The sequence below is a fragment of the Protomyctophum bolini genome (genome assembly GCF_963924005.1).
Source record: "Protomyctophum bolini genome assembly, chromosome: 22".
Lineage (NCBI taxonomy): Eukaryota > Metazoa > Chordata > Actinopteri > Myctophiformes > Myctophidae > Protomyctophum > Protomyctophum bolini.
This window is the reverse complement of record NC_137883.1, coordinates 29,425,579-29,447,634: the sequence shown is the minus strand read 5'-3', so window position 1 is coordinate 29,447,634 and position 22,056 is coordinate 29,425,579. Positions and strand designations below refer to the sequence as shown.

At 42.3% G+C, this 22,056-nt stretch overlaps 2 protein-coding genes across 2 annotated transcripts; both read right to left on the bottom strand.

Annotated features, from left to right (window-relative positions):
- Positions 1-337: 337 nt before the first annotated feature.
- On the bottom strand, positions 338-8,473 carry spina (spindlin a; the record flags this gene model as incomplete). The annotated part of the gene is made up of 6 exons (XM_080755675.1): positions 338-607; positions 912-1,166; positions 3,542-3,659; positions 5,117-5,261; positions 7,060-7,108; positions 8,281-8,473. The coding sequence occupies 6 exons, from the start codon at positions 8,471-8,473 to the stop codon at positions 405-407; spliced, it is 963 nt and encodes a 320-aa protein (XP_080611801.1). The 3' UTR covers positions 338-404.
- A 1,067-nt stretch (positions 8,474-9,540) lies between these two features.
- Positions 9,541-19,076, bottom strand: LOC308309758 (uncharacterized protein; the record flags this gene model as incomplete). The annotated part of the gene is made up of 18 exons (XM_080755674.1): positions 9,541-9,645; positions 9,987-10,091; positions 11,096-11,180; positions 11,739-11,839; positions 12,071-12,164; positions 12,448-12,496; positions 12,658-12,745; positions 13,102-13,187; positions 13,515-13,596; positions 14,200-14,285; positions 14,839-14,939; positions 15,668-15,719; positions 15,853-15,999; positions 16,871-16,959; positions 17,495-17,573; positions 18,219-18,261; positions 18,766-18,838; positions 19,015-19,076. The coding sequence occupies 18 exons, from the start codon at positions 19,074-19,076 to the stop codon at positions 9,541-9,543; spliced, it is 1,527 nt and encodes a 508-aa protein (XP_080611800.1).
- Between the last annotated feature and the right edge of the window lie 2,980 nt (positions 19,077-22,056).

Sequence of the window (22,056 nt, the reverse complement as noted above, 5' to 3'; positions counted from 1 at the left end):
TCATAAAGTGCACAGTGTTTTTTTACGTTCCTTCCCTTTGTATTAGGCTGGCATCTAGCTCTGGTCCATAGCTGGTCCTGATGCTTTGACAAGGTTTTCTACTCTACTCTACAGTCTAGGCCTACAAGTTTGTTTTAGAGAACTCCAGTTGTCTATGGTTTAGGTAGTTAGTTGTATTTCTAATATACGACACAAGTAAAATAACTTTTAAATCAATCCTAGTAAAAACAACCGGGAGCCAGTGTAATGAGGCTAAAACTGGAGTAATATGCTCTCTCCAGAGGTCTCCTTAATGCTATTGGACTTTCAAGCCTCTGTGCAACCCTCAAGGCTGCACAGCCCCAAAGAGCAAATTATGGACGCATGCAGGTGGCACTTCCTCGGCTCTTACAGGATCTCGAGTCTCAGGACGCCTTGACCAGGTCATAAACGTAGATGAGAAAGTCATCGTCAAACATAATGAAGTAAACGGAGGGCTTGGCTTCGACCTGGTGGATGACCATGCCCGTCCGCTTCCCTCCGTCCTCTTTGGCGTACTCCACCTGCTTTCCCACCAGGCTGTCCACCACCTCGCCTGGCTCCGGCTCAGCCGGCACACTGCCGTCACCTGCATGGAGGAGAGAGAGGGTGTCTTGTGATAAGTGGCCGAAACACCCAATGAGGTCGGGGCACACAACTGAAGATGTGTCGTACTGGTGGCACCATTGACAATTCCACCCCACCCAAGAGGTCATCTCCAATCCATTCAATTGTGCTGAATATTTAGGGATCATTTAAACAACCAGTCCTATTAAGAATCCTAGTCATCGTAGCTTAGTTTCCATTTACTTTGTATTTAGTTTTCGTTAGTGAAAAAAGGTAGTCGACAAACATTTTTCTGCATAGTTTTAGTCGACGAAATCAACACTCACCGGAGTCGGGCATGATCCGGAGGTCTCCCTCCCTGTAGTCGTCCAGCAGCTGGTACATGTACAGCACGGGGTCCTTCTCGTAGGTGATGTAGAACCATGTGGGGGTCACGGCGACAGGCGCCCTGGCCAGCACCGTGCCCCTCCACTCCTCCTTCGGCCCGTCCCCCTCCCGCCCCGTCTCGAACATGTGCTCCACCGCCTTGCCAATCAGTGAGTCCGCCAGGTCGCCGGCGGCGGCCGCTAGCCGGGAGCTGACTGCAGAGGGATGTAATGTAATGGATGTAATGTAATGGAGCTGACTGCAGAGGGATGTAATGTAATGGATGTAATGTAATGGAGCTGACTGCAGAGGGATGTAATGTAATGGATGTAATGTAATGGAGCTGACTGCAGAGGGATGTAATGTAATGGATGTAATGTAATGGAGCTGACTGCAGAGGGATGTAATGTAATGGAGCTGACTGCAGAGGGATGTAATGTAATGGATGTAATGTAATGGAGCTGACTGCAGAGGGATGTAATGTAATGGAGCTGACTGCAGAGGGATGTAATGTAATGGATGTAATGTAATGGAGCTGACTGCAGAGGGATGTAATGTAATGGAGCTGACTGCAGAGGGATGTAATGTAATGGATGTAATGTAATGGAGCTGACTGCAGAGGGATGTAATGTAATGGAGCTGACTGCAGAGGGATGTAATGTAATGGATGTAATGTAATGGAGCTGACTGCAGAGGGATGTAATGTAATGGAGCTGACTGCAGAGGGATGTAATGTAATGGAGCTGACTGCAGAGGGATGTAATGTAATGGAGCTGACTGCAGAGGGATGTAATGTAATGGATGTAATGTAATGGAGCTGACTGCAGAGGGATGTAATGTAATGGAGCTGACTGCAGAGGGATGTAATGTAATGGATGTAATGTAATGGAGCTGACTGCAGAGGGATGTAATGTAATGGAGCTGACTGCAGAGGGATGTAATGTAATGGATGTAATGTAATGGAGCTGACTGCAGAGGGATGTAATGTAATGGAGCTGACTGCAGAGGGATGTAATGTAATGGATGTAATGTAATGGAGCTGACTGCAGAGGGATGTAATGTAATGGATGTAATGTAATGGAGCTGACTGCAGAGGGATGTAATGTAATGGATGTAATGTAATGGAGCTGACTGCAGAGGGATGTAATGTAATGGAGCTGACTGCAGAGGGATGTAATGTAATGGAGCTGACTGCAGAGGGATGTAATGTAATGGATGTAATGTAATGGAGCTGACTGCAGAGGAATGTAATGGATGTAATGTAATGGAGCTGACTGCAGAGGGATGTAATGTAATGGATGTAATGTAATGGAGCTGACTGCAGAGCGATGTAATGTAATGGAGCTGACTGCAGAGGGATGTAATGTAATGGAGCTGACTGCAGAGGGATGTAATGTAATGGCGTCATCTGTGAGCTGAGTTGATTCAGTGGTTTTCAACCTTTTTCATATCATTATTCTTTCAGCATGCATTTGCGCCACGGACCACTATTGTGATGAGATTTAGACTTATTGACCCAAAACTGAAGATTTCTTTTGTTATTGTTGGATATGATTTTGTCCACAATTCCATTCTCTTATATGTATCCTTCTTGTAAATTGAAGTAATGCAGACCATGTTTAACAATTATTTAACTGTGTCATTTTACAGTAGGCTACACTCAAAAGTTAAAGACCTAATAAACATCCATTTGGTTACAAACTCTCCATCATTTAGCTGGGGACCACCTAGAACCCCCTCAAAAACCACTGGTGGTCCCCAGACCACTGGTTGAAAACAACTGCTAAACCTTTAAGGCTGCGACCCCACCCCCCCCTCAAAATAATCATATTTGAACTGAGGATGCCCAAAATGTTTGCTTTGTAAAAATCCACCATAGACATTATGAGCTACTTCCTGTCAAGAAATTCCTTGCAGGTGATTTTCTTGCAAGTGTTGGAATTTGGAAGTGCTTGTTGAAGTCACTGAACGGCCCTGCGTAGTGCGTATACTACCTTTGAATTAGCATGTAATGTACTAATAACGAGCGCTTCCAAACTCTGACATTTAGAAATATAATCATCTGAAAGATGGAAAGATTCATGCTTTTCGTACAGCTGCAATGTTGGTGTGTTTAACGTTGGTTAATACAATCAGATAGGACTTTTCTGTTTGGATGAATGGGCTGTCAATGGCAAATTGCACCTATAGTTACCACCTTGCTGGTGTGGCATTGCACGAAAGCGGGAATTGAACCCGGGGCTCCCACTCGCCAGACCAACGCGCAACCCACTATATAATGTTGGCAGGGCTGTTGTGGGCTGGGTCTTGGCTGGGGGCTACAATCCTGCAGACTACGCCAGATTGTAGCATTGCGCGGGGATTGAACGTGGGGCTCCCACTCGCCAGACCAAAGTGCAACCCACCGTGACAATAGGGCTGAGCCCTATTGGCAGGGCTGTTGTGGCCTGGGTCTTGACTGGGGGCTCCACTGGCAAGATGGACGTGGTCTGCAAATGGTCAATGGACACCTGTGAGCAGAGAGTTGACTGTAGGTTTGTGGTAATGGGTTGGTGGTTGATTTATAGTGACGCTTAACAGGCAGCCTTACCCAGCCTGTCAGGGAGGACCTCGAGGCCCTGGACCCGTGGGTCTTTGTGGAGCTCCAGGCCAAAAACGCAGTCAAAGCCATCGTACTTTATCAGGTAGAGAGACGGGTTCACTGTAACCTAGTGGAGACAGAAAGACGAGAGATTTTATACATTTTTTATCGTTTGTGTCGGATATATTCAACGACTCAAACTGCTGTGTTTGTGACACAAACACTAGTGGTTTTTAAAAACACCAGGATAGTGTTTTTAAAAACACCAGGATATTGTTTTTTAAAACACCAGGATAGTGTTTTTTAAAACACCAGGATAGTGTTTTTAAAAACACCAGAAAGAAAGAAACACCAGGATAGTGTTTTTTAAAACACCAGGATAGTGTTTTTAAAAACACCAGAAAGAAAGAAACACCAGGATAGTGTTTTTTAAAACACCAGGATAGTGTTTTTTAAAACACCAGGATAGTGTTTTAAAAAAACACTAGGATAGTGTTTTTAAAAAAAACACCAGGATAGGAAGAGGAAGTTTTTTCGGTCGCAGCCAGCTGCCATGACAGCCATGACAGTCTACTAGACTACTAGACTAGAAGTGCTGGGTGGTAGTGGAATAATAACAACAACAACATGCTTTTAGCCATGAAAACCGCATGCGTCTATGACTTAAACAATGTAGGCTAAACACGTTGGAATTACGTTAAACATGGTATATCCTCCGTGGCGGCGTCATTAGGTGAGTAGCCTACTAATGAATTGTTAAGTTTCATAGTACCATTCATCATCAACAACAGGCTGTTGTTGATGCCCCCCAGGTTACACAGCCTACAGGATTCTCATTATGTTACTGTCACTGCCTGCAAGGATGGCCGCCGTGCCATTTCTTATAAAATATCTAATTCATATACGTGGGTCGTCGTGGGTCCACGTGGAGTTGTTGTTGTTGTTCATGCGTCGTACTGGTGGCACCATTGACAATTCCACCCCATAGTGAAAACTATAGAGTAAGCCCCGAAATTTTAAAGTTGGACCGGGGGGTTACCAAATCACCACAATCACTGAATGCTCCTTTAAAGGACTCATTGTGCAGAATGTGCATATACTGGAGTTTAAATGGCTGGCCACAGAAAGGACCAGCTGCTTCGGATTGTCTTATAAGCAGTTGGGTAATTGCCTAATTGGACTGCACCATGTCCCCTTTGCATGGGGATGGATTTATGTTTGAATTTATTAGTATTTTGAAGAATATCTTGATATTTCAGTTTCATCTTATTTTCTTTTGTTAATATGAGTTAGTGACGTACGTGCTCAGCCCTATTGGCTGGTAGGTTGAGCATTGGTCTGGAGAGTGGGAGCCCCGCGGGTTCAATCCCTGCCGCTTAATTAATGCTACACTAGCGCCACTCAAAAATATTTTTTATATGACCGCCCCAGCTATTTTTCTCAAAATGGGTGTGTTTCGAAAATAGCAGATCGGTTTTCAACAGCTACAGGTTTAAAAATAATGGTTAAAGTGGTTAAAAGCTAAGGTGACACAGAGGCGTCCTCGGGTCTAAATGGGGTAATACAAGACAAGTCAGGCGTTACCTGGTCCAGTACGGTTCCCTTCCTGATCACATGTCCTCTTCCCTCCCTCCAGACGTGTTGTATCCGACAGCCCACCATGTTTCTCGTGGGATGAGAAGACAGGGACATGGTGATGGTCTCGAGCTCACACTTACTCTTGTGTTTCCTGACAAGAGAAATGATTCAATCATTAAATTGTATGTTTCATTTGACAGGGAATATACAAAATATACTGGTACTATATTAAACCCAAGGCCGAATCTACAAATGTGACCAGATTTGACTGAGAGTAACCTCCAGTGTGCAACCTCCAGCTTTTCACCAGAGGAGAAAAACTGAATTTATTTATTTTTTTATCCAAAATGAGTTAATAGCACAGGCAGACTCTTCACATACTAGAGCTTCTAAATCCTACACAGTTTTCTGAAAAACGTATGTTGCAATATCAGTTAGTGCTCAAGCTGTTTCATATTGATGTTTCTGATTATATGTATTTAATGGTATTTAATCTCAAAATATTTTGTTCCAGTGTCCTCACTACTACTCTATAGCTACTGTATAGCAATATGAGTTTTTCAGAAAACTCTTAGGATTTATGAGGCATTTTGAGAAACAGCGCCAGAGAAATGCGTTCGTGCCGCGTTTCGAGCTTGTAGATTTGCTGCTTTTGCTAGTTTCTTTTATTTGAATCCTGAAAAGTAACAGTTTTGGACATAGGTTTCCACCTAGTCTCGCTTAGCCAGATAACTATTCTCCGTTCACGAAAATATATTTTAAAATATCTTTACACCTTATTTTTTATTTTCCATTTCTGCTAAGCAGCAGGCTTAGGTGGTTTCTATTCATATTAGGATACATTTGCGCGGCTGTAAAGACAAAAACGGAAGTGGGGAGGGGTCTCCACTTCCACTTTATATTTTACTCATGATGGAGCTTCTGTTGCTGTTGAGGCAACTGTATTGTACAGAATACAATACTTTTTGTCAGGTGAAACCTGACATAATAACAGCTCATGAAATGTAAGCGACCTAGTCATCAATGGGAGCCTGACCCCCATGCCGCCTAAGCCAATGAGAGTCTGACCCCATACTCATTTTTTCACCCTGAAATACTGTAGCCTGTCAGAAACAGTGGGCATCTAGACTCATTCACAACGTACAGCAGATGGCACCAAATATATTTCTTGGGATCCTTGTTCCTTGACTTGTGCCTCATAATGTTTTAATAAAGTGGTGGCTTTGCTTGTAAACTTTCTAGTCTTTCATGAACGGTCCACTAAAATATATTTCTGTATGATCTGCAACTCCTTAGTTTGACAGTTTGATCATGTGACATCATGAGCTATGAGTGTGCCCGATAAAACGTGCATGGCCAAGACTCAGGACTCAGGAGGAGCAGCTGTTCATTTGAGTCGAAGCTACAAACATAGAAACATACAGTGGTGGAAAGGAACTAGGTACATACCGGTAATACATTTACCCAAGTACTGTGCTCAAGTACAATTTTGAGAATCTTCCTTTGCTGGAGTATACATAATACTTTTACTTCTACTCCACGATATCTCAGAGGCAAATGTTGTGCTTACTCCTCTACAATTATTTGAAAATGTTCGTTACTAGTTATGTAATAGATTTTGATTATTGTTACAAAACATACATTTACCACTTCAGCCCTACTTAAAATAGCCGAACTACAAGCTTGTAGATCTATTTTCAAAAAATGATAACTTGTGAAACGGGACGTTCTGCATAATTTTACTTAAGTTTTGACACTATAGTACTATAGGCCTATAGTATATTGTGATACCGTTATTCAAGTAAATAAATATGATAACCAGACTTTTGCTTCAGCTTCTGCACGGCAGTGTTGATACTTTTACTGAAGTAAACAATGTGAGTAAATCTTTTTTCCACCACTGAGTAGCGGTGGTGTCTATTCTCTAGTAGCATGATCAACAGACTTACTTGTGAGGATTCTTCTTTTTCATAATGTTTGCAGAAACACCTGCATGTTCTGGGGACGAATACGCACCATCACAGTATATTAATAATTATACATGAAATATAGTGTACGCAAGCACACTTTCTTCTGTTTTACAAACATGTCAACTACGTAAGACCAGTAATATTTCTCGTATGGTGGATATCGAAAGTAGCAAGATTAGATCGTTTATTTTTTTTGTCATTGTTTCTCTGTTAATTAGTAGCTCAGCTGAGAGCTATAGCGAGTCTACTTCTCGCTGCCGTTTGTCCGTTGGGCTGGGCTCTGATGTTTGATAACATTCTTTGGGTTATAAAAATGGTTATCTTTATTGACCGAGTAATTAAATCATCGGTCGTGCGGTACAGTACAGTATGTATTAGTACTTTATTCAGTCACGTGACTGTTTATTGGTCTCGATGGTTTGCATGGGACCAAAGGTCAACACAGCGCGCTCCCTCATTGAGAGTGAAACGCTGGAAAGGATTATACAAAACTGTTTAAGTTGATTTATAATAGTTTGTGTTATTTTGTGAGTTTTGTCATGTGTTATGTGTCAGCTTATTATCACACAGCTAAGTGTTATAGTTTTTATTTTTCTGTAGACCACACTTACTCATCTGTATCAAACCAGAGGTTTTTTTTTTTAAATCTTTTTATTGTTTTTTTTTTTTACATTTTCCCCCTCCCATGGGTCCTTGTTCATGTCAACATACATTTGTGTATGTATTGTAATGCATAAATATTAGACACCCCTCATGTCCCACCCGTCCACCCACTATACCCACCCACTCTTCCCCAATGCAGAGACAATACTAGAGAAAGGAGAGGGGGGGGGGGGGACTACCGTCAGAGTTGTTATTAAAAGACACTGGTACCAGTCAGATCAGATATCATCATAAAATGATCACAGACAAGCCCAGTGGTGAAAAGTAACTAGGTCCATTTACTTCAGTATTGCACATCTCAGAGGCAAATCTTGTACTTGATTTGTAACTTTTGTTACTAGTTACTATTTAGCTTTAGAAAACGTATATTAACCACTTCAGCCTGTACATTTTGTCCTTTTCCTTGGGGGTTCCATTTCAGGGCTTGTCGGGTGATGGTTGTCGCATGTTTTCTGAGGGTGTGGCCAATCCAACTCCACTTTCTCTTTCGGATTTGTAAATCACTGGGATCCTGGCTTGTTCTTTTCCATTACTTACTTAATTGTCCCTCCACGAGATGTGGAGGATTCTCCTCAGGCAGGTTTTTGTAAATGTTTGCAGCCTGTGTGTTGTGAGTGTTGGTGTCCTCCAGGTCTCGGCTCTGCTGCAGCGCCTGTTTCACACTGGAGTTGAAGATGCGCATTTTGGTGTTGATGGAGATGTTCTTTGAGCTCCAGATCTCCCTGAGCATGTTAAACACCACTCTAGCCTTGTTGGTTCTGCTTCTTATGTCCGGAGATGGGGGTCCGCAGCCAAATACAGATAATTCTGGGGTCCTTGGTTGAGCACCACTGACATAGAAACATAGGTTTTTCAAAAAACTGTTTTAGAATCGGCCTCACAATAGCTTCAGGGTGTTCCGGCAATAATCGAACCAAAAGACAAACACTATACTGTACTATGTGTAGGCCTACATAAAATGTCAGCATTGCATGCTGCCCGGACTGCCAGCCAGATAAACCTTATTGTATGAAGTCTGTAAAACACAAAACACTGGGGAGAATTCATTCTAGTGGATGAAATAACGCATGAAAACAATAATATTGATTGATAATATAATTTCTTTTGTTGTCATGCCAAGCCCATGTTAGAAAAAAAGCTACCAGCAATAATATAAAGATTTTATATAAAGTACACATACCTTTACAAATAACACAATCGTGGTTTATTCAGTCAACATTTATTAGAAAGCCACATGATCTGGAGCCAGGCAACCTTTCAGCCTGTCAGCCGTGTCAGTCAATTTGTCAGATGGAGATCTATCACTCTGCATAATCTGTCCGTGTCTACAATCCGAAGCTACAATACATGTCTATCTTTACTGTAGCTGTCTGTCTGTCTGCACGCCAATTGCAATTCCATGCATATACACAGCTAGAAAACCCACAAATCTGTACATATACTGTACTATAGGCCTATACTGTATACTAATATATACTACTACTGATGTAGGCGTGGCTTTCACAAACACGTACTGTAAGTGGCATTTCACTGTGGCTGGTTCGGGCGGGTGAATTTGGGTTTTACACAGATTTTACACCGGTTTTACACCGATAGGGCCAGAATAGTAAAAAATACTATTCTGGCCCTGGCTATTGGTGTACAACTCGGACGGAGCTGAATCGGCTCTACCGAACTTCGCAACACTCGACACGGCAACTCGCCGGCCACTCAGTGGTGTCTCACGTGGCTCATATATTCGGTAGATATATTGGGGAGGTATTTCAGTGTCATATATGTACTGCTCGCCTGCCTGCCTCACATGCCTTTGAACTGCTGCATAATGGAGAGCAGATGCTCGCTGCGTTTCTGGATGTTGTTGTGTTCCTCCTTCAAGCGCTCCTGCTCCTGCACCACCTCCTCCTGCATGGGGAGAGAGGAGGAAACGGGTGTTTCAATGCATACGGTGTACAGCATGAGACGGGTGTTTCAATGCATACGGTGTACAGCATGAGACGGGTGTTTCAATGCATACGGTGTACAGCATGAGACGGGTGTTTCAAATTTTCAATGCATACGGTGTACAGCATGAGACGGGTGTTTCAATGCATACGGTGTACAGCATGAGACGGGTGTTTCAATGCATACGGTGTACAGCATGAGACGGGTGTTTCAATGCATACGGTGTGTGTGTGTGTGTGTGTGTGTGTGTGTGTGTGTGTGTGTGTGTGTGTCTGTGTGTGTGCGTGCATGCGCGAACTGACCCTCAGTTTGCAGAGTTCTCTCCTCTCTCGGTCGTTCTCCTCGGCACGGGCTTTGAGCCAGGCTTCATTCTGCACTCGATGTCTCTCTAGCATCTCCTGCACCTCCTATAGCACACATATACGTACATACAGGCATGCACAATATTTCACACAATCATATTCCACTGGTATATCAATAAACATACAAATACAGGTACAGTATATTGCATCTTATATGCCATCTGGACAGTAGCATTTTAAATAGCATTTTATTTACTGCGCTGTGTTCATAGTATAGGTGGGGTGATGATTTACTATTGTGTGCCTATCGGAATGCCAAGAGAGCAAAATTAGTGGCATACAAGTAGGCCTCCAACATGGACCATCGCCCATCGCTACTGCCAGCAGGACGGTGCTTGGGGTATAGTTAGTTAGCTACAGTACTCACATTTGGCTTGTCATCAAGTAAAGGGGAATACCACTCATTTTCAATATTGAACTATATGTCATTCAAACTTAGAGTTGTTAACATTAACCACATACATCAATATCAGTGCCAGTGTAACTGTACCAGTTATGCATGTGTGCGTGTGCTATAGGAGGCCTTTGTTATGTTTCATAAGTTTCAATTGAAACGGCCCTCTCTCTCTCACCCTGTCTCTCTCGCTCACTCTCTGCCTTCCTCTCCATAGATATTTAAAAAATATAGATGCCTCATTGGCCGCTGCAGTTCGTTGGAGCGACCTGCCTGAATCTTGAAGGCCTCTGATTGGCCCCTTCCGTTCTTGCGTTTCGCTTCCGCTATGCTTCGCAAGGAATCTGGGGAAAGCTTGCCAATGCAATCACACATTGCCTCCCTGTTGCTTTCCATTGAGATACAGACGCCCCAGAGACCTTTATATGTCTATGTTACTCTCTCCCACGCTGTTAAGTTACACCTATTTCCTGTTAATAACCTGGGTAAAATGTGCGGCATTGGGAGGTAAAGGGGAGACGCTTTATTGTGAAGGGACGACAGGATGAGGAGAGGGGTGGGGGGCCTCATATTTGGTCTTGAAACGGGACTCCAGATCCAGACCCTAAGGCCACCCCTGTGTGCGTGCGTGCTGTGCCGTGCACTGACAGTGTACCTGTTCCTGATGTTGTCTCCGTGATTGGTGGACTATCTTTTCACTCTTTAAAGCAGCAGCAGCCTGGGCAAGCTCCGATTTAGCTCTAGAAGAAATAAGAACTTCAATCGATTGAACAATTCATTAGTTATTTATTCAGCAGTCAATCAGTGAGTCAGATATGACTAAAAACTGTATGTGTTTACAAAACTAAAACTGAAATGATAGACTTAGTTTTTGTCAATTTATTTATAAGTTTAATTTGTAACTGAATATTTTTTTTAAATGCTATCTTTTCTTGAGCTTTTATTACACAATACTTACTCTTGCCCTTTTCAATCCTGCACCTGACCATTTTGTCAGGTCTTGAAGGGTGGCTCAAGGGTAGAGTGGCCGGTAGAGCAACCGAATGGGAACTTAAGGTTCCCAGTTCGATCCCGGGCTCCCCCAGTGTTGAAGTGTCCTTGAGCAAGACTCTGAACCGCTAATTGCTCCCGGATGTGCAGGTGGTTTCCTCCGCCATAGATGTGTGAATGTAATGCACAATCTATGTAAAGCACTTTTTGGGTAAAGGCGCTATATAAATGCACTGTCATTGACTGACAGACAGACATTTAACTGAACATGACATGAAGAGTTAAAAATGTAATTGATTATATAGTACCGATCCAGTTTCTGAAATTCCTGGTCCAATAGAGCGAAGGCTGCGTGGATCATTTTCATGGCCTGATCTCTCACCACACTGAAGTCTCTGTGGACATTCACCTATAGAGAGAATACTCATTATTATTACATAATATTTATTATCTAGTATTTATATTTATTTTATACTAACAATATTTTGAGAATGCGATCAATGTGAAAGTGTTGTTTCTGTGTGTTAACCTACAGGTCCATTAGCACCGTATAATTAGCAGTAAATTATCGTATAGCGATCTCTGTGCACGAGAAAAATAAGAAAGGGTGAGTGCAGTGTGTTTGTGAGAGAAGACATACTTCTGAGGAAGTGACTGTCTTCCTGGTCGCCACCGGCGATGTGGCCGCGTCACTCAGTCCATATTTGACGTTGGGGACCTTTGTAGGAGCAAACCTGACACAATGACAAATATATATATATATATATATATATATATATATATATATATATATATATATATATATATATATATATATATATACACACACCATGAATTAAAGCCTCCATGGGGTGAGTAATCGATAGAAAAAAGTAAACTCTTGAGATATGTTTTACTTCTATACTCCGCTACATCTCAGAGGCATGTATGTAATGTGTAAGCACGCATGCACACACACACACACACACAAACACAGATCTGCCTTGCCAAGTTGCCTGTGTAGTTGATTGCACTCACCCATGGCTGAGCCCTTGGAGACCAAACTCGGACAGAATCTCCTTCATTACTGGAGAGAATACAATAATGAAAACCATTTATTACATTTTTCGGTGTATGGAAAGGTCTGTGACAGACAGACAGACAGACAGACAGACAGACACTGTGACAGACAGACAGACAGACAGACAGACAGACAGACAGACAGACAGACAGACAGACATGTAGTACCTGGCTGCCTCTCGGAGGGGTTGATTAGTTTCATCACCTTGATGTCATTAAACTCCTGTTCTTCATTCTTGCCTCCAAAAATATACAGCTGTCAATCAAATGCAGAACAAACATAATCTGTGTTTGAGTTAAAGGGTGCATTGTGCAACATGAAAGTATCTACCAATAAACAGGGTGAATCTGTATTGTTAATAACAACAAGTACATAACATACTTTCTTGAAATTAGCTCTCTGCATTTATTTTAAAGTGGCACTATATAACCTTTTTATGAATACATTTACATTTTGGTCATGTCAATTTCTCCAACAAATAAAAACGACACTAAAATGTTAGGGACTCGTATAAGATCCAATATAAGTCATTATTTCACACTTGGTTGCATGCTGAACATGTGGTGCAGCGTGATGCACGCACACACACACACAGTGACAGTTCTAATTACATGGCTGTGCAGAATGAAAGCAGAGTGTCCATATCTGCGAGCTGGAGGGATTCCCACGTAGAGAGGTACCTTCCATTTCATCTTAGCTGAAGAGAGAGAGGGAGAATGTGTGTGTGTGTGTGTGTGTGTGTGTGTGTGTGTGTGTGTGTGTGTGTGTGTGTGTGTGTGTGTGTGTGTGTGTGTGTGTGTGTGTGTGTGTGTGTGTGTGTGTGTGTGTGTGTGTGTGTGTGTGTGTGTGCATGCATGCGTGCGTGCACATATTTGTATGGCGTGCGTGTGTGTGTGTGTGTGTGTGTGTGTTGACAGACAGAAAGTGTGTACAAATCACCACTTTTTTCAGTTTAGTCGAAAATTGAGCATCAGTTGATGATAGTCTTGTAAGACAAAGTATAAATGAGCCTTATACAACTTACCAATACTAAGCTTATGGATCTCATTGTTTGACGTAACACTTTCATCATCACCAGTGATGTTTCCACCAAACAAGTACACATCCTACAATAACAAAAAAACACAAAAAGTTTGACAGACTTTGCTCCTTTTTCTTTTTCTTTTTTTTATCGAAATGTGGACACCATGGTTTATGTGCGGGTAATTTAATTGCAATGTAAATTGTGATATAAATCAGACAGACTTGCATGTATTTAATTCAATCTGACCAGAAGCATGGAGGGATAAAACATAATGACAATGAATGACCAGAGGGGATATCAAAGGCAGAGGCAGGCATGGACCATCCTCAACCTTTCTCAGAGCGTTAGTTTGTTATAAAAGATGTAGGCCTACTATATAGTCATATGACATACCCAAAGTGCAGAGTTGTCTTGTGTGGTGTGTACATGCATTTGTACTGCTGCACATCCCAAAGTAGTATAGTAGCAACTATTAGCACCATTCAGGTGAATTATTTTTACTTGTATTATTGCCCTCATATGATATCAGTATTCCGATTCCGCATTTAGTGAAGGTGGATGCGGCCCCCGGGCCGCCAGTTACCCATGTATGTCCTATACACAGTATCATGGTAGTATACTATTATCATGGTGCGTCCTACACAGTATGGTAGTAGTTATCATGGTGTCCTATGGTAAATACTACCTTATCATGATGTGCTGACAGGGTTTGTCCTACACAGGCCTGGGGACACTCTCCCTTCACCTCCCATTTCTGCCACACCAGGCTCTCTGAGGACATAATTATAATGAAGGTCAAAGAAAAAACACAGTCTCACTGCTAATCTTACCACTTAAACCCATAGAGTGTATAGTCGCCCTCCTGCATTTTCTGTTTTCTGTTATTGTGTAAAAAGTAAGGCTGTAGGCCTAACTAAGTTATTGTGTGGAAAGCTTCTGCTGAAAATAGCCGACCGACAAGCTCACACGTTTGTATGCTTGTCGATCTGCTATCTCTGACGATCTACAAGCTCACAATGCAACGCATTCCATTCAAGACTATTTTCAAAAGACCAAAATGTATATAGGCCTGAAGTGGTTACTGAATGTTGTGTAGGCCTAATAATAATCAGATCTACAAAATAACTAGTAAATAGGTTTTCAAATAATATTTTAGTTGAGTAAAAGTACAATAAGTAAAAGTATTGACAATTGGAAATACTCAAGTAAAGTAAAAATGCCTCAAAATTGTACTTATATGTACTTAAATGTACGCCACTGTTCACAAGTGAGTGCAGTGATGGCAGTAATGTGAACACTTATAATCATGTTTGGCTTATCTTACCTGTGTTCAGAACATGGACATCTTTAAAGTATTCTCCATCAACTCCACAACCTCCATACATTATCACCTGCTCAGCAACCAGGGCAAAGCTCTGATTGTACCTACACACACACACACACACACACACACACACACACACACACACACCCACACACACATCCATCCCCACACACACACACACACACACACACACACACACACACACACATGTACGCATACACACACACACACACGCATACGCACACACACGCACGCGCACACACACACACACACACACACACACACACACACACACACACATGTACGCATACACACACAGACACACACGCACATGCACACACACACACACACACCAACAATGATATTGTTGGGGTCACTTTCAGAGCAAATTGATGAAAGTAAATGCATCCGGAAATGTACATTCAAAATTAAATAAACAAACATTTTTGGAATATTTGCCTATAGGACCTCTTCTGAGTTCAATAACACTGGGATTGTATTATATAGACTCTGGGTTATCTCTTATCTCTTACCCCTTACCCGTACCCCTGATCCCTAAACTTATTTGCTATTTTTTTACAATTTTGAAAAACCTTTTAAAATAGTTAAAATAGCTGATCTACAAGCTGACAACGTGTCGATGTAGATTGGCTAGTTGAACTATTTCAAAAGGTTTTTGTAAATAATGGCACAAGATAGCGCAAGATAGGGCCCTCAACCTTTTTAGCCTTCACAGGTGTTACTGATGGTACTAATGAAGGCTGATCTGTTGCATTTAGTGTATAGTTGTTCTCAGTCGCGGGATTGTCATTGAGACGTATAGTGTTACCGTGCAGAGGGCAGGGATCCTGTAGTCTTCACCGGAGTCCAGTTAAGTGACACTGAACAGTGGAGAGGCAATGTTTATTGAGACAGGTGACACCAAAACAGTAAGATTAGACAGACAGACAGACAGACAGACAGACAGACAGACAGACAGACAGACAGACAGACAGACAGACAGACAGGTCTGACCTGTGTTAAAGACCTTGAGGTCGTCGCTCGGCACACCACCGAGGATCCCTCCATAGACGTAGATGTTGTCTCCCACGGCAACGGAGCTGTGTGACACTGTCCTGAGGGCCACGCCCCCTGTCGCTAGGAGTTCCCACGTCAGAGAGACTGGGAGAGAAGGAGACGGTATAGTGGAAGAACAAGTACTCACAGTTGTTACTTATACCGGTATGTAGCCTCTCTCTCTCTCTCTCTCATGCACGGCCAGCACGCTCCACATTGTAATTATCAGGCAACAGTGCAACACTATCTCTCTCTCTCTGTTTCTACTTCCTAGCACAACAGCGCCACTTTTGCCCCTATTGGTACCCTAAACATAGGGACATAGGGATGGACGGACCAGGGACATTGCTGTACCTTGGAGTGGCTGCACCATGCACTCAAAAAGACAAGAAACACTTTCCTGATGGGGTTTTTTATGTGGCTAATATTTGTTTTTAGATATTTTAGTATTTCAAAGTGTCTGTGATGTCACAGACACTGGTCTCACTTCCTTCCTGGAAGCCCTCCCCGACCGGGATGACTGGTGGGGTGAGTGCACCAAAGCATTATGGTCATTGTAGTAATCCAACAATCCAGTCAAACCCTAGTCAAATACACACAGACTACATAATTTTTCTGCAAATTTCAAATTGTGCTACTTTTAATCTACTACAAATATCTCATCATAGGCAATGACGGTATGTGTGGTTGCCCATACTGTAGTGTAGGCAGATAGATAGGCCTACATAAAAGCAGAGCAGATACAGTAACATACTGTAAGTTCTACAACAGTGGTTCCCCAAACGTTTTTGCTTAACAGCCAAAAGAGAAATTAGACATTTGCCCGAGGCCCAAACTAGTGAAAATATCAGATCTACAAGCTGCCTTCGAGCCGTGTTGTGAGCCGGTAGATCAGCTATTTTCACTACTTCTTAAACATTTTGTTTTCTAATTTATGGAATTGGCAAACAATATCCTACAATATTCCTTTCCTCACCTATGTCGAAGCAATAAACTCCTGGGAGACATTCTATGGCATGAGGTTTGGACACTCCTCCAAACAGATAAATCTTGCCTTTCACCACACTGTGGGCAGAACAAAAGAGGCATGTGACCAGTGTGTCCCACCCTCAGACACATCTGAGCAAACATGTCACATGGAAAAAGCATCGATATCTCAACGACTACCGGGCCTCAAGGTGCTCTTGAGCAGAGCCTGCGTGCATTGAGATTGAATAGGGATGGGGCGATAAGGCGTTATTATCGTTTATAGAGGCTATGTGCGTGGCGTCAACATCGTACCCGGAGAGGTTATGCGGGAACGCCTATACTGACTGAGTGGCAAAAAACTGGCCTTGACAATTTACAATTTATAGGCATATATAATCCAGAGCGATTTACAATAAGCAAGAACAACATAAATACACAATTGGACATTACTTAATTGATACTCATTGTATAAATCTACACACTCACAAAGCACTACATTTAAATACTGTATGTGCATTTTGTAGCTGTTACTGTGTGTGTGTGTGTGTGTGAGTGGATGAAGTCGCAAGTGTTTTTTACGGTACTAATAATAGAGCACTTTGTTTGCTTGTGCACTGCAGGTATAGTTTACCAGAGAGTGTGTCCTTCTCTCGCTGAGGGTACAAGTCCAGTTTGAGGCATCACCTCCCACGTCACCTCGTCAGGTGACACTGAAAACATCAGTATACAAGGTGAGTTAGTTCTCATGTCTGGTCTGAAAACATCAGTATACGAGGTGAGTTAGTTCTCATGTCTGGTCTGAAAACATCAGTATACGAGGTGAGTTAGTTCTCATGTCTGGTCTGAAAACATCAGTATACGAGGTGAGTTAGTTCTCATGTCTGGTCTGAAAACATCAGTATACGAGGTGAGTTAGTTCTCATGTCTGGTCTGAAAACATCAGTATACGAGGTGAGTTAGTTCTCATGTCTGGTCTGAAAACATCAGTATACGAGGTGAGTTAGTTCTCATGTCTGGTCTGCTCTTAGTTTTCTTGTATTAGAGAGAACCCACACTGTCAAATCCTCAGTGTTGATTTAAGACGGGTCCATTTGGTTCCATTACACGCATTACAGGTGAGGTTGCATTCCTGAGCCAGTCGTTTGTTTGTTTGATTGATTGATTGATTGATTGATTGGCTTAGGAATGCGACAAATACTCCACAAATTCAAGGCTTTCAGGGGTGTACAAAAATAAGTCATTTTTTTGGGGGGGGTTAACTACTCATATGAGAGTTAAATGAACACTGATGGTTTTACAGTGTATGTTCTTATTGTATTGTATTCCTTTCTTTGCACTGAGGGTGCACCACGTACCAGTGAGCATGTAGAAGTCATTCAGGTAAAATGGCAGTTCTTCCTAAACAAATAAAAACAGTTAAGACCTCAAGCCGATTCAACAAATGTCTTCTAAATCATAACATCTGAAAAACCTGTTTCTATGTCAGTGGTTCTCAACCCATTTCATGTCAAGGACCCCAAAAAGTATATGTAATTGGCCACGGACCCCCACCTGAAAATATGTTGTTCCAGGAACCCCCCCCAGAAGCAAATATTTCAGTTAAAAACGTTCGTTGGGAAAGAATATATAATCAAAGATTTCCACTCTGTGCCACCCTACGAGCTTGTAGATCGGCTATTTTTCATCAGCTAAAGTTTAAAATAATGGTTAAAGTGATTAAAAGCTATAAGGCGACACAGATGCGTCCTCAGGTCTAAATGGGTTAAAGGCGTACTCATTGGTGCACAAGACGAGGACTTGTATGTCTGCAGACTCTCTACACTGTAGCCTATACTGTCAGTGTGTGGACATTTGCCCGCTCAAGCTATGAATTGCAGGGCCTGAATGAAAAAGAGAGTAAACCCCTGTATCGATGGTACACACTCCTCCAAACAAGAAAGCGATGTTTCCGGCAACCGCTAAACCATGGCCATGTCTATAGGACAGAGGAAAATGGTAAATTGTCACCTTTAATTGAGCATGTAATGTTATTAGTTGACCTTCAAAATCATGCAAAACTATTCTAATGAGGTTGCGCACGCACGCACGCACGTACGCACGCACGCACACAGAGAGGTACAAATAATATATATACCAGGATTTGTGACCCACCTAGGACATGGTGCTTCACCTTTAATCTCCTTTTCCATCCAGTGACCACTGGCTAAGGCCATCCTGCTGTTACACACACACACACACACACACACACACACACACACACACACACACACACACACACACACACGCACACACACACACACACACACACACAGACAATTATTACTACTGTATGTTCAGACTGAGCCGTCCTATGCCAAAGCATGAACAACCCTTCCATAAACAACAATATCCACAAAGCTTCTCATTGTGACTTACTGTTATGGATTCTACAGCCGCGTACACTCAAGTATTGTCCTTTTGACAGCTCGGCCTGTACTCACAGTCTGACATCTGGGGAGGAATGAATGAATCCACAGGTGAACGTCACTTCAACCACCCGACAGACTGGCTGTTTGGCTAGCTGCAAAGGTTGCCTAGCAACACCACTCCAAACAGAGCTCCGCGAGGAGGATACACAGACACCTCCGATGGGTTGAAAGGTATAACTGACTTATTGAAATGGTGGAAAAAGTGTCAATACTGCAATATATAGAACTACTCTGTTACAAGTAAAAAGCCCGTAATTCTCCTTAACTCCTGGAGTTAAAGTTAACGGATCATCAAAGTTAACGGATAATGGTCCATTTGGTTCCTAACAATCAATACTTTACCTGCGGGGCAGTGGGTACTACCCCCTTGAAACCAGATTTGTGTTTTAGGTCATTCGATTTTCAGCTTGAATTTGCATTTACTTTACTAAAAAAAATCTTTCCCCCAATAATTGCATCTTTTGTACCCAAAAGACTCACACTATACCCAGTTTGTTCTGGATGGTTTAAGGCCCGCCATTCCTCACACGTACAGACAAGTGCGCATCGTTTCCTTAGCCACCCTAGAGTCTGGATCTAGACCGAACCAGCAGCCTGCAAAGCAACTCCATCCCAACCCAGTCTGTCATTAATAAACACTCAAGCCCACAGTATACCACCAATTAAGGCACTTTTGGTTACTTTTGGAAAATAGTATAACATATTATAAATAATTATTGCTCAAAATGTTAAGTAATTAGTTATATTAATAGTTACTTAAAATATGAATATAATATTACTTTAAGTAATAAGATACTTTAGTTAAAGGGCCACTTTAACTAAACTTTAACTTTTGCAACCAGATCTTATTTTAATATGTTTAGGGCACAAGTAACACTTTCCTGGGGTTTTTATGTTGATTTAGTTCATGACAAAATTTGTCATGAAACTCTGGTCTCACTTCCTTCCTGGACTACATGTCACATCTCTACGCAGCCTCCCCTTCTCCACAAGGAGGGGCCGTGCAACTACAACGCTACTACAAATACTATTAATATGGAGTGACTGCAGTTCCTTCCAGCCATGAAATGTCCCTTTACGTGTTTTTTTATTGCCACCCACGTCTTTTTAAACCTGTGATCATGCTGAAAGCTAACTGTAAACATGAACACATAATACATAATCCACCACAAGGACATTGGGGGTCCCCATGACAACCAATGCAATATATTATAATGTAATAGAAACAAAAAAATATCTAATTTTGATTAGTACACGCACAGTGTACATTCAATTCAACATAAATGAGCTTGCAGTGCTTGAGTGTTTGACTAGCCCTGGATGACTTGCTGAGTTTGCATTATTCATGTGCCACTTGCGTAACTCGACCCAGCAAACAGCTATACTAAAGCAGTCACCTGGGAACGTATCAGCAAATTAGACGGCATTTGCTATATACACGGAGACGAGAAAGTCGTGTCTCCAAACTTTCCCACTCTGGAAGGTGGTTTCAAAATTAGCCATTTAAGTCCCCCAAAACGCCGTCTCCGTGTGGCAAAAAGGGCAGATCGGCTAAATACTTGCCCAGGTAACTCAAAATGCGTCCTCGTCTGGATGGCCCCTTAGATCACCTCTTGCAATACCACGACGTATATACCTTCGAGTGCTGCTAATTTAACTGTGAGCGTGTGCTAATGTGACCATCATTTGCATACTCTCAGAGTTACAAATTCTCCAACACTCTCCTTTCATAGTGGAGGAGCTTAGGGAGAGATAAGGGTGATGCAAATTGCCCAACATATGCAAGTTAGCATCTGGCAGTTTCTAAATGCTTGGGGAACCATACTAGACATTTTTGCCTTATATGCACATGCACATGCACATGCACATGCACATGCACATGCACATGCACATGCACATGCACATGCACATGCACATGCACATGCACACGCACACGCACACGCACACACACACACACGCCATGCATCAGCCTGTTTGCTGGCAGCACGTTCAGTGTCATGCTCAAGGACACGTCAACTTGATGCCAAAAGGAGCCAGGATCACTAGACTATACCTCTGTAACCTCCACTGACTGCCTGCGTGTGTGTGTGTGTGTGTGTGTGTGTGTGTGTGTGTGTGTGTGTGTGTGTGTGTGTGTGTGTGTGTGTGTGTGTGTGTGTGTGCGTGTGCGTGTGTGTGTGTGTGTGTGTGCGCGCGTACGCGCATCGTTCGATCAATTCCAAGGGCACAGGTCACAGCAGTGTTTACGTGCATTGCACACAAATGTTTGTAATGGATGTTTTATAGGAATAAGCATTGTGTGCACAGCACCTTTCGATTTACAATTTCATGGGCGCTCTTAATCCAGAACGATATACAGTAAGCAAGGTATAAACACAAGATCCCAGCTAACATTTCCCCGCTAGCTACCGCCTCCCGCTGTCGCCTTCACAGCGTAGCACGCCCGGGTTTTTATTTCTCAATTTACTTCTATATTTGTAAAAAACAAAAAAAATGAATAAACAGAACATTTAAAAAAAAGAAAAAAGGGTGAGTTGTCTTGTTACCTCACATCAAGTGTGATTTTCTGTGGTCACAGTTAGATGACATGGAGACACACTGTTCACTGTTGAAGAAATACTATAGGAATATAATATAATATCTGAACTATCTGCACGGTAGGTACGATGGGTAAGGTGTATAATCATGTGACAATGATTGGAGGCATTGGGCACATTTCGTTCCA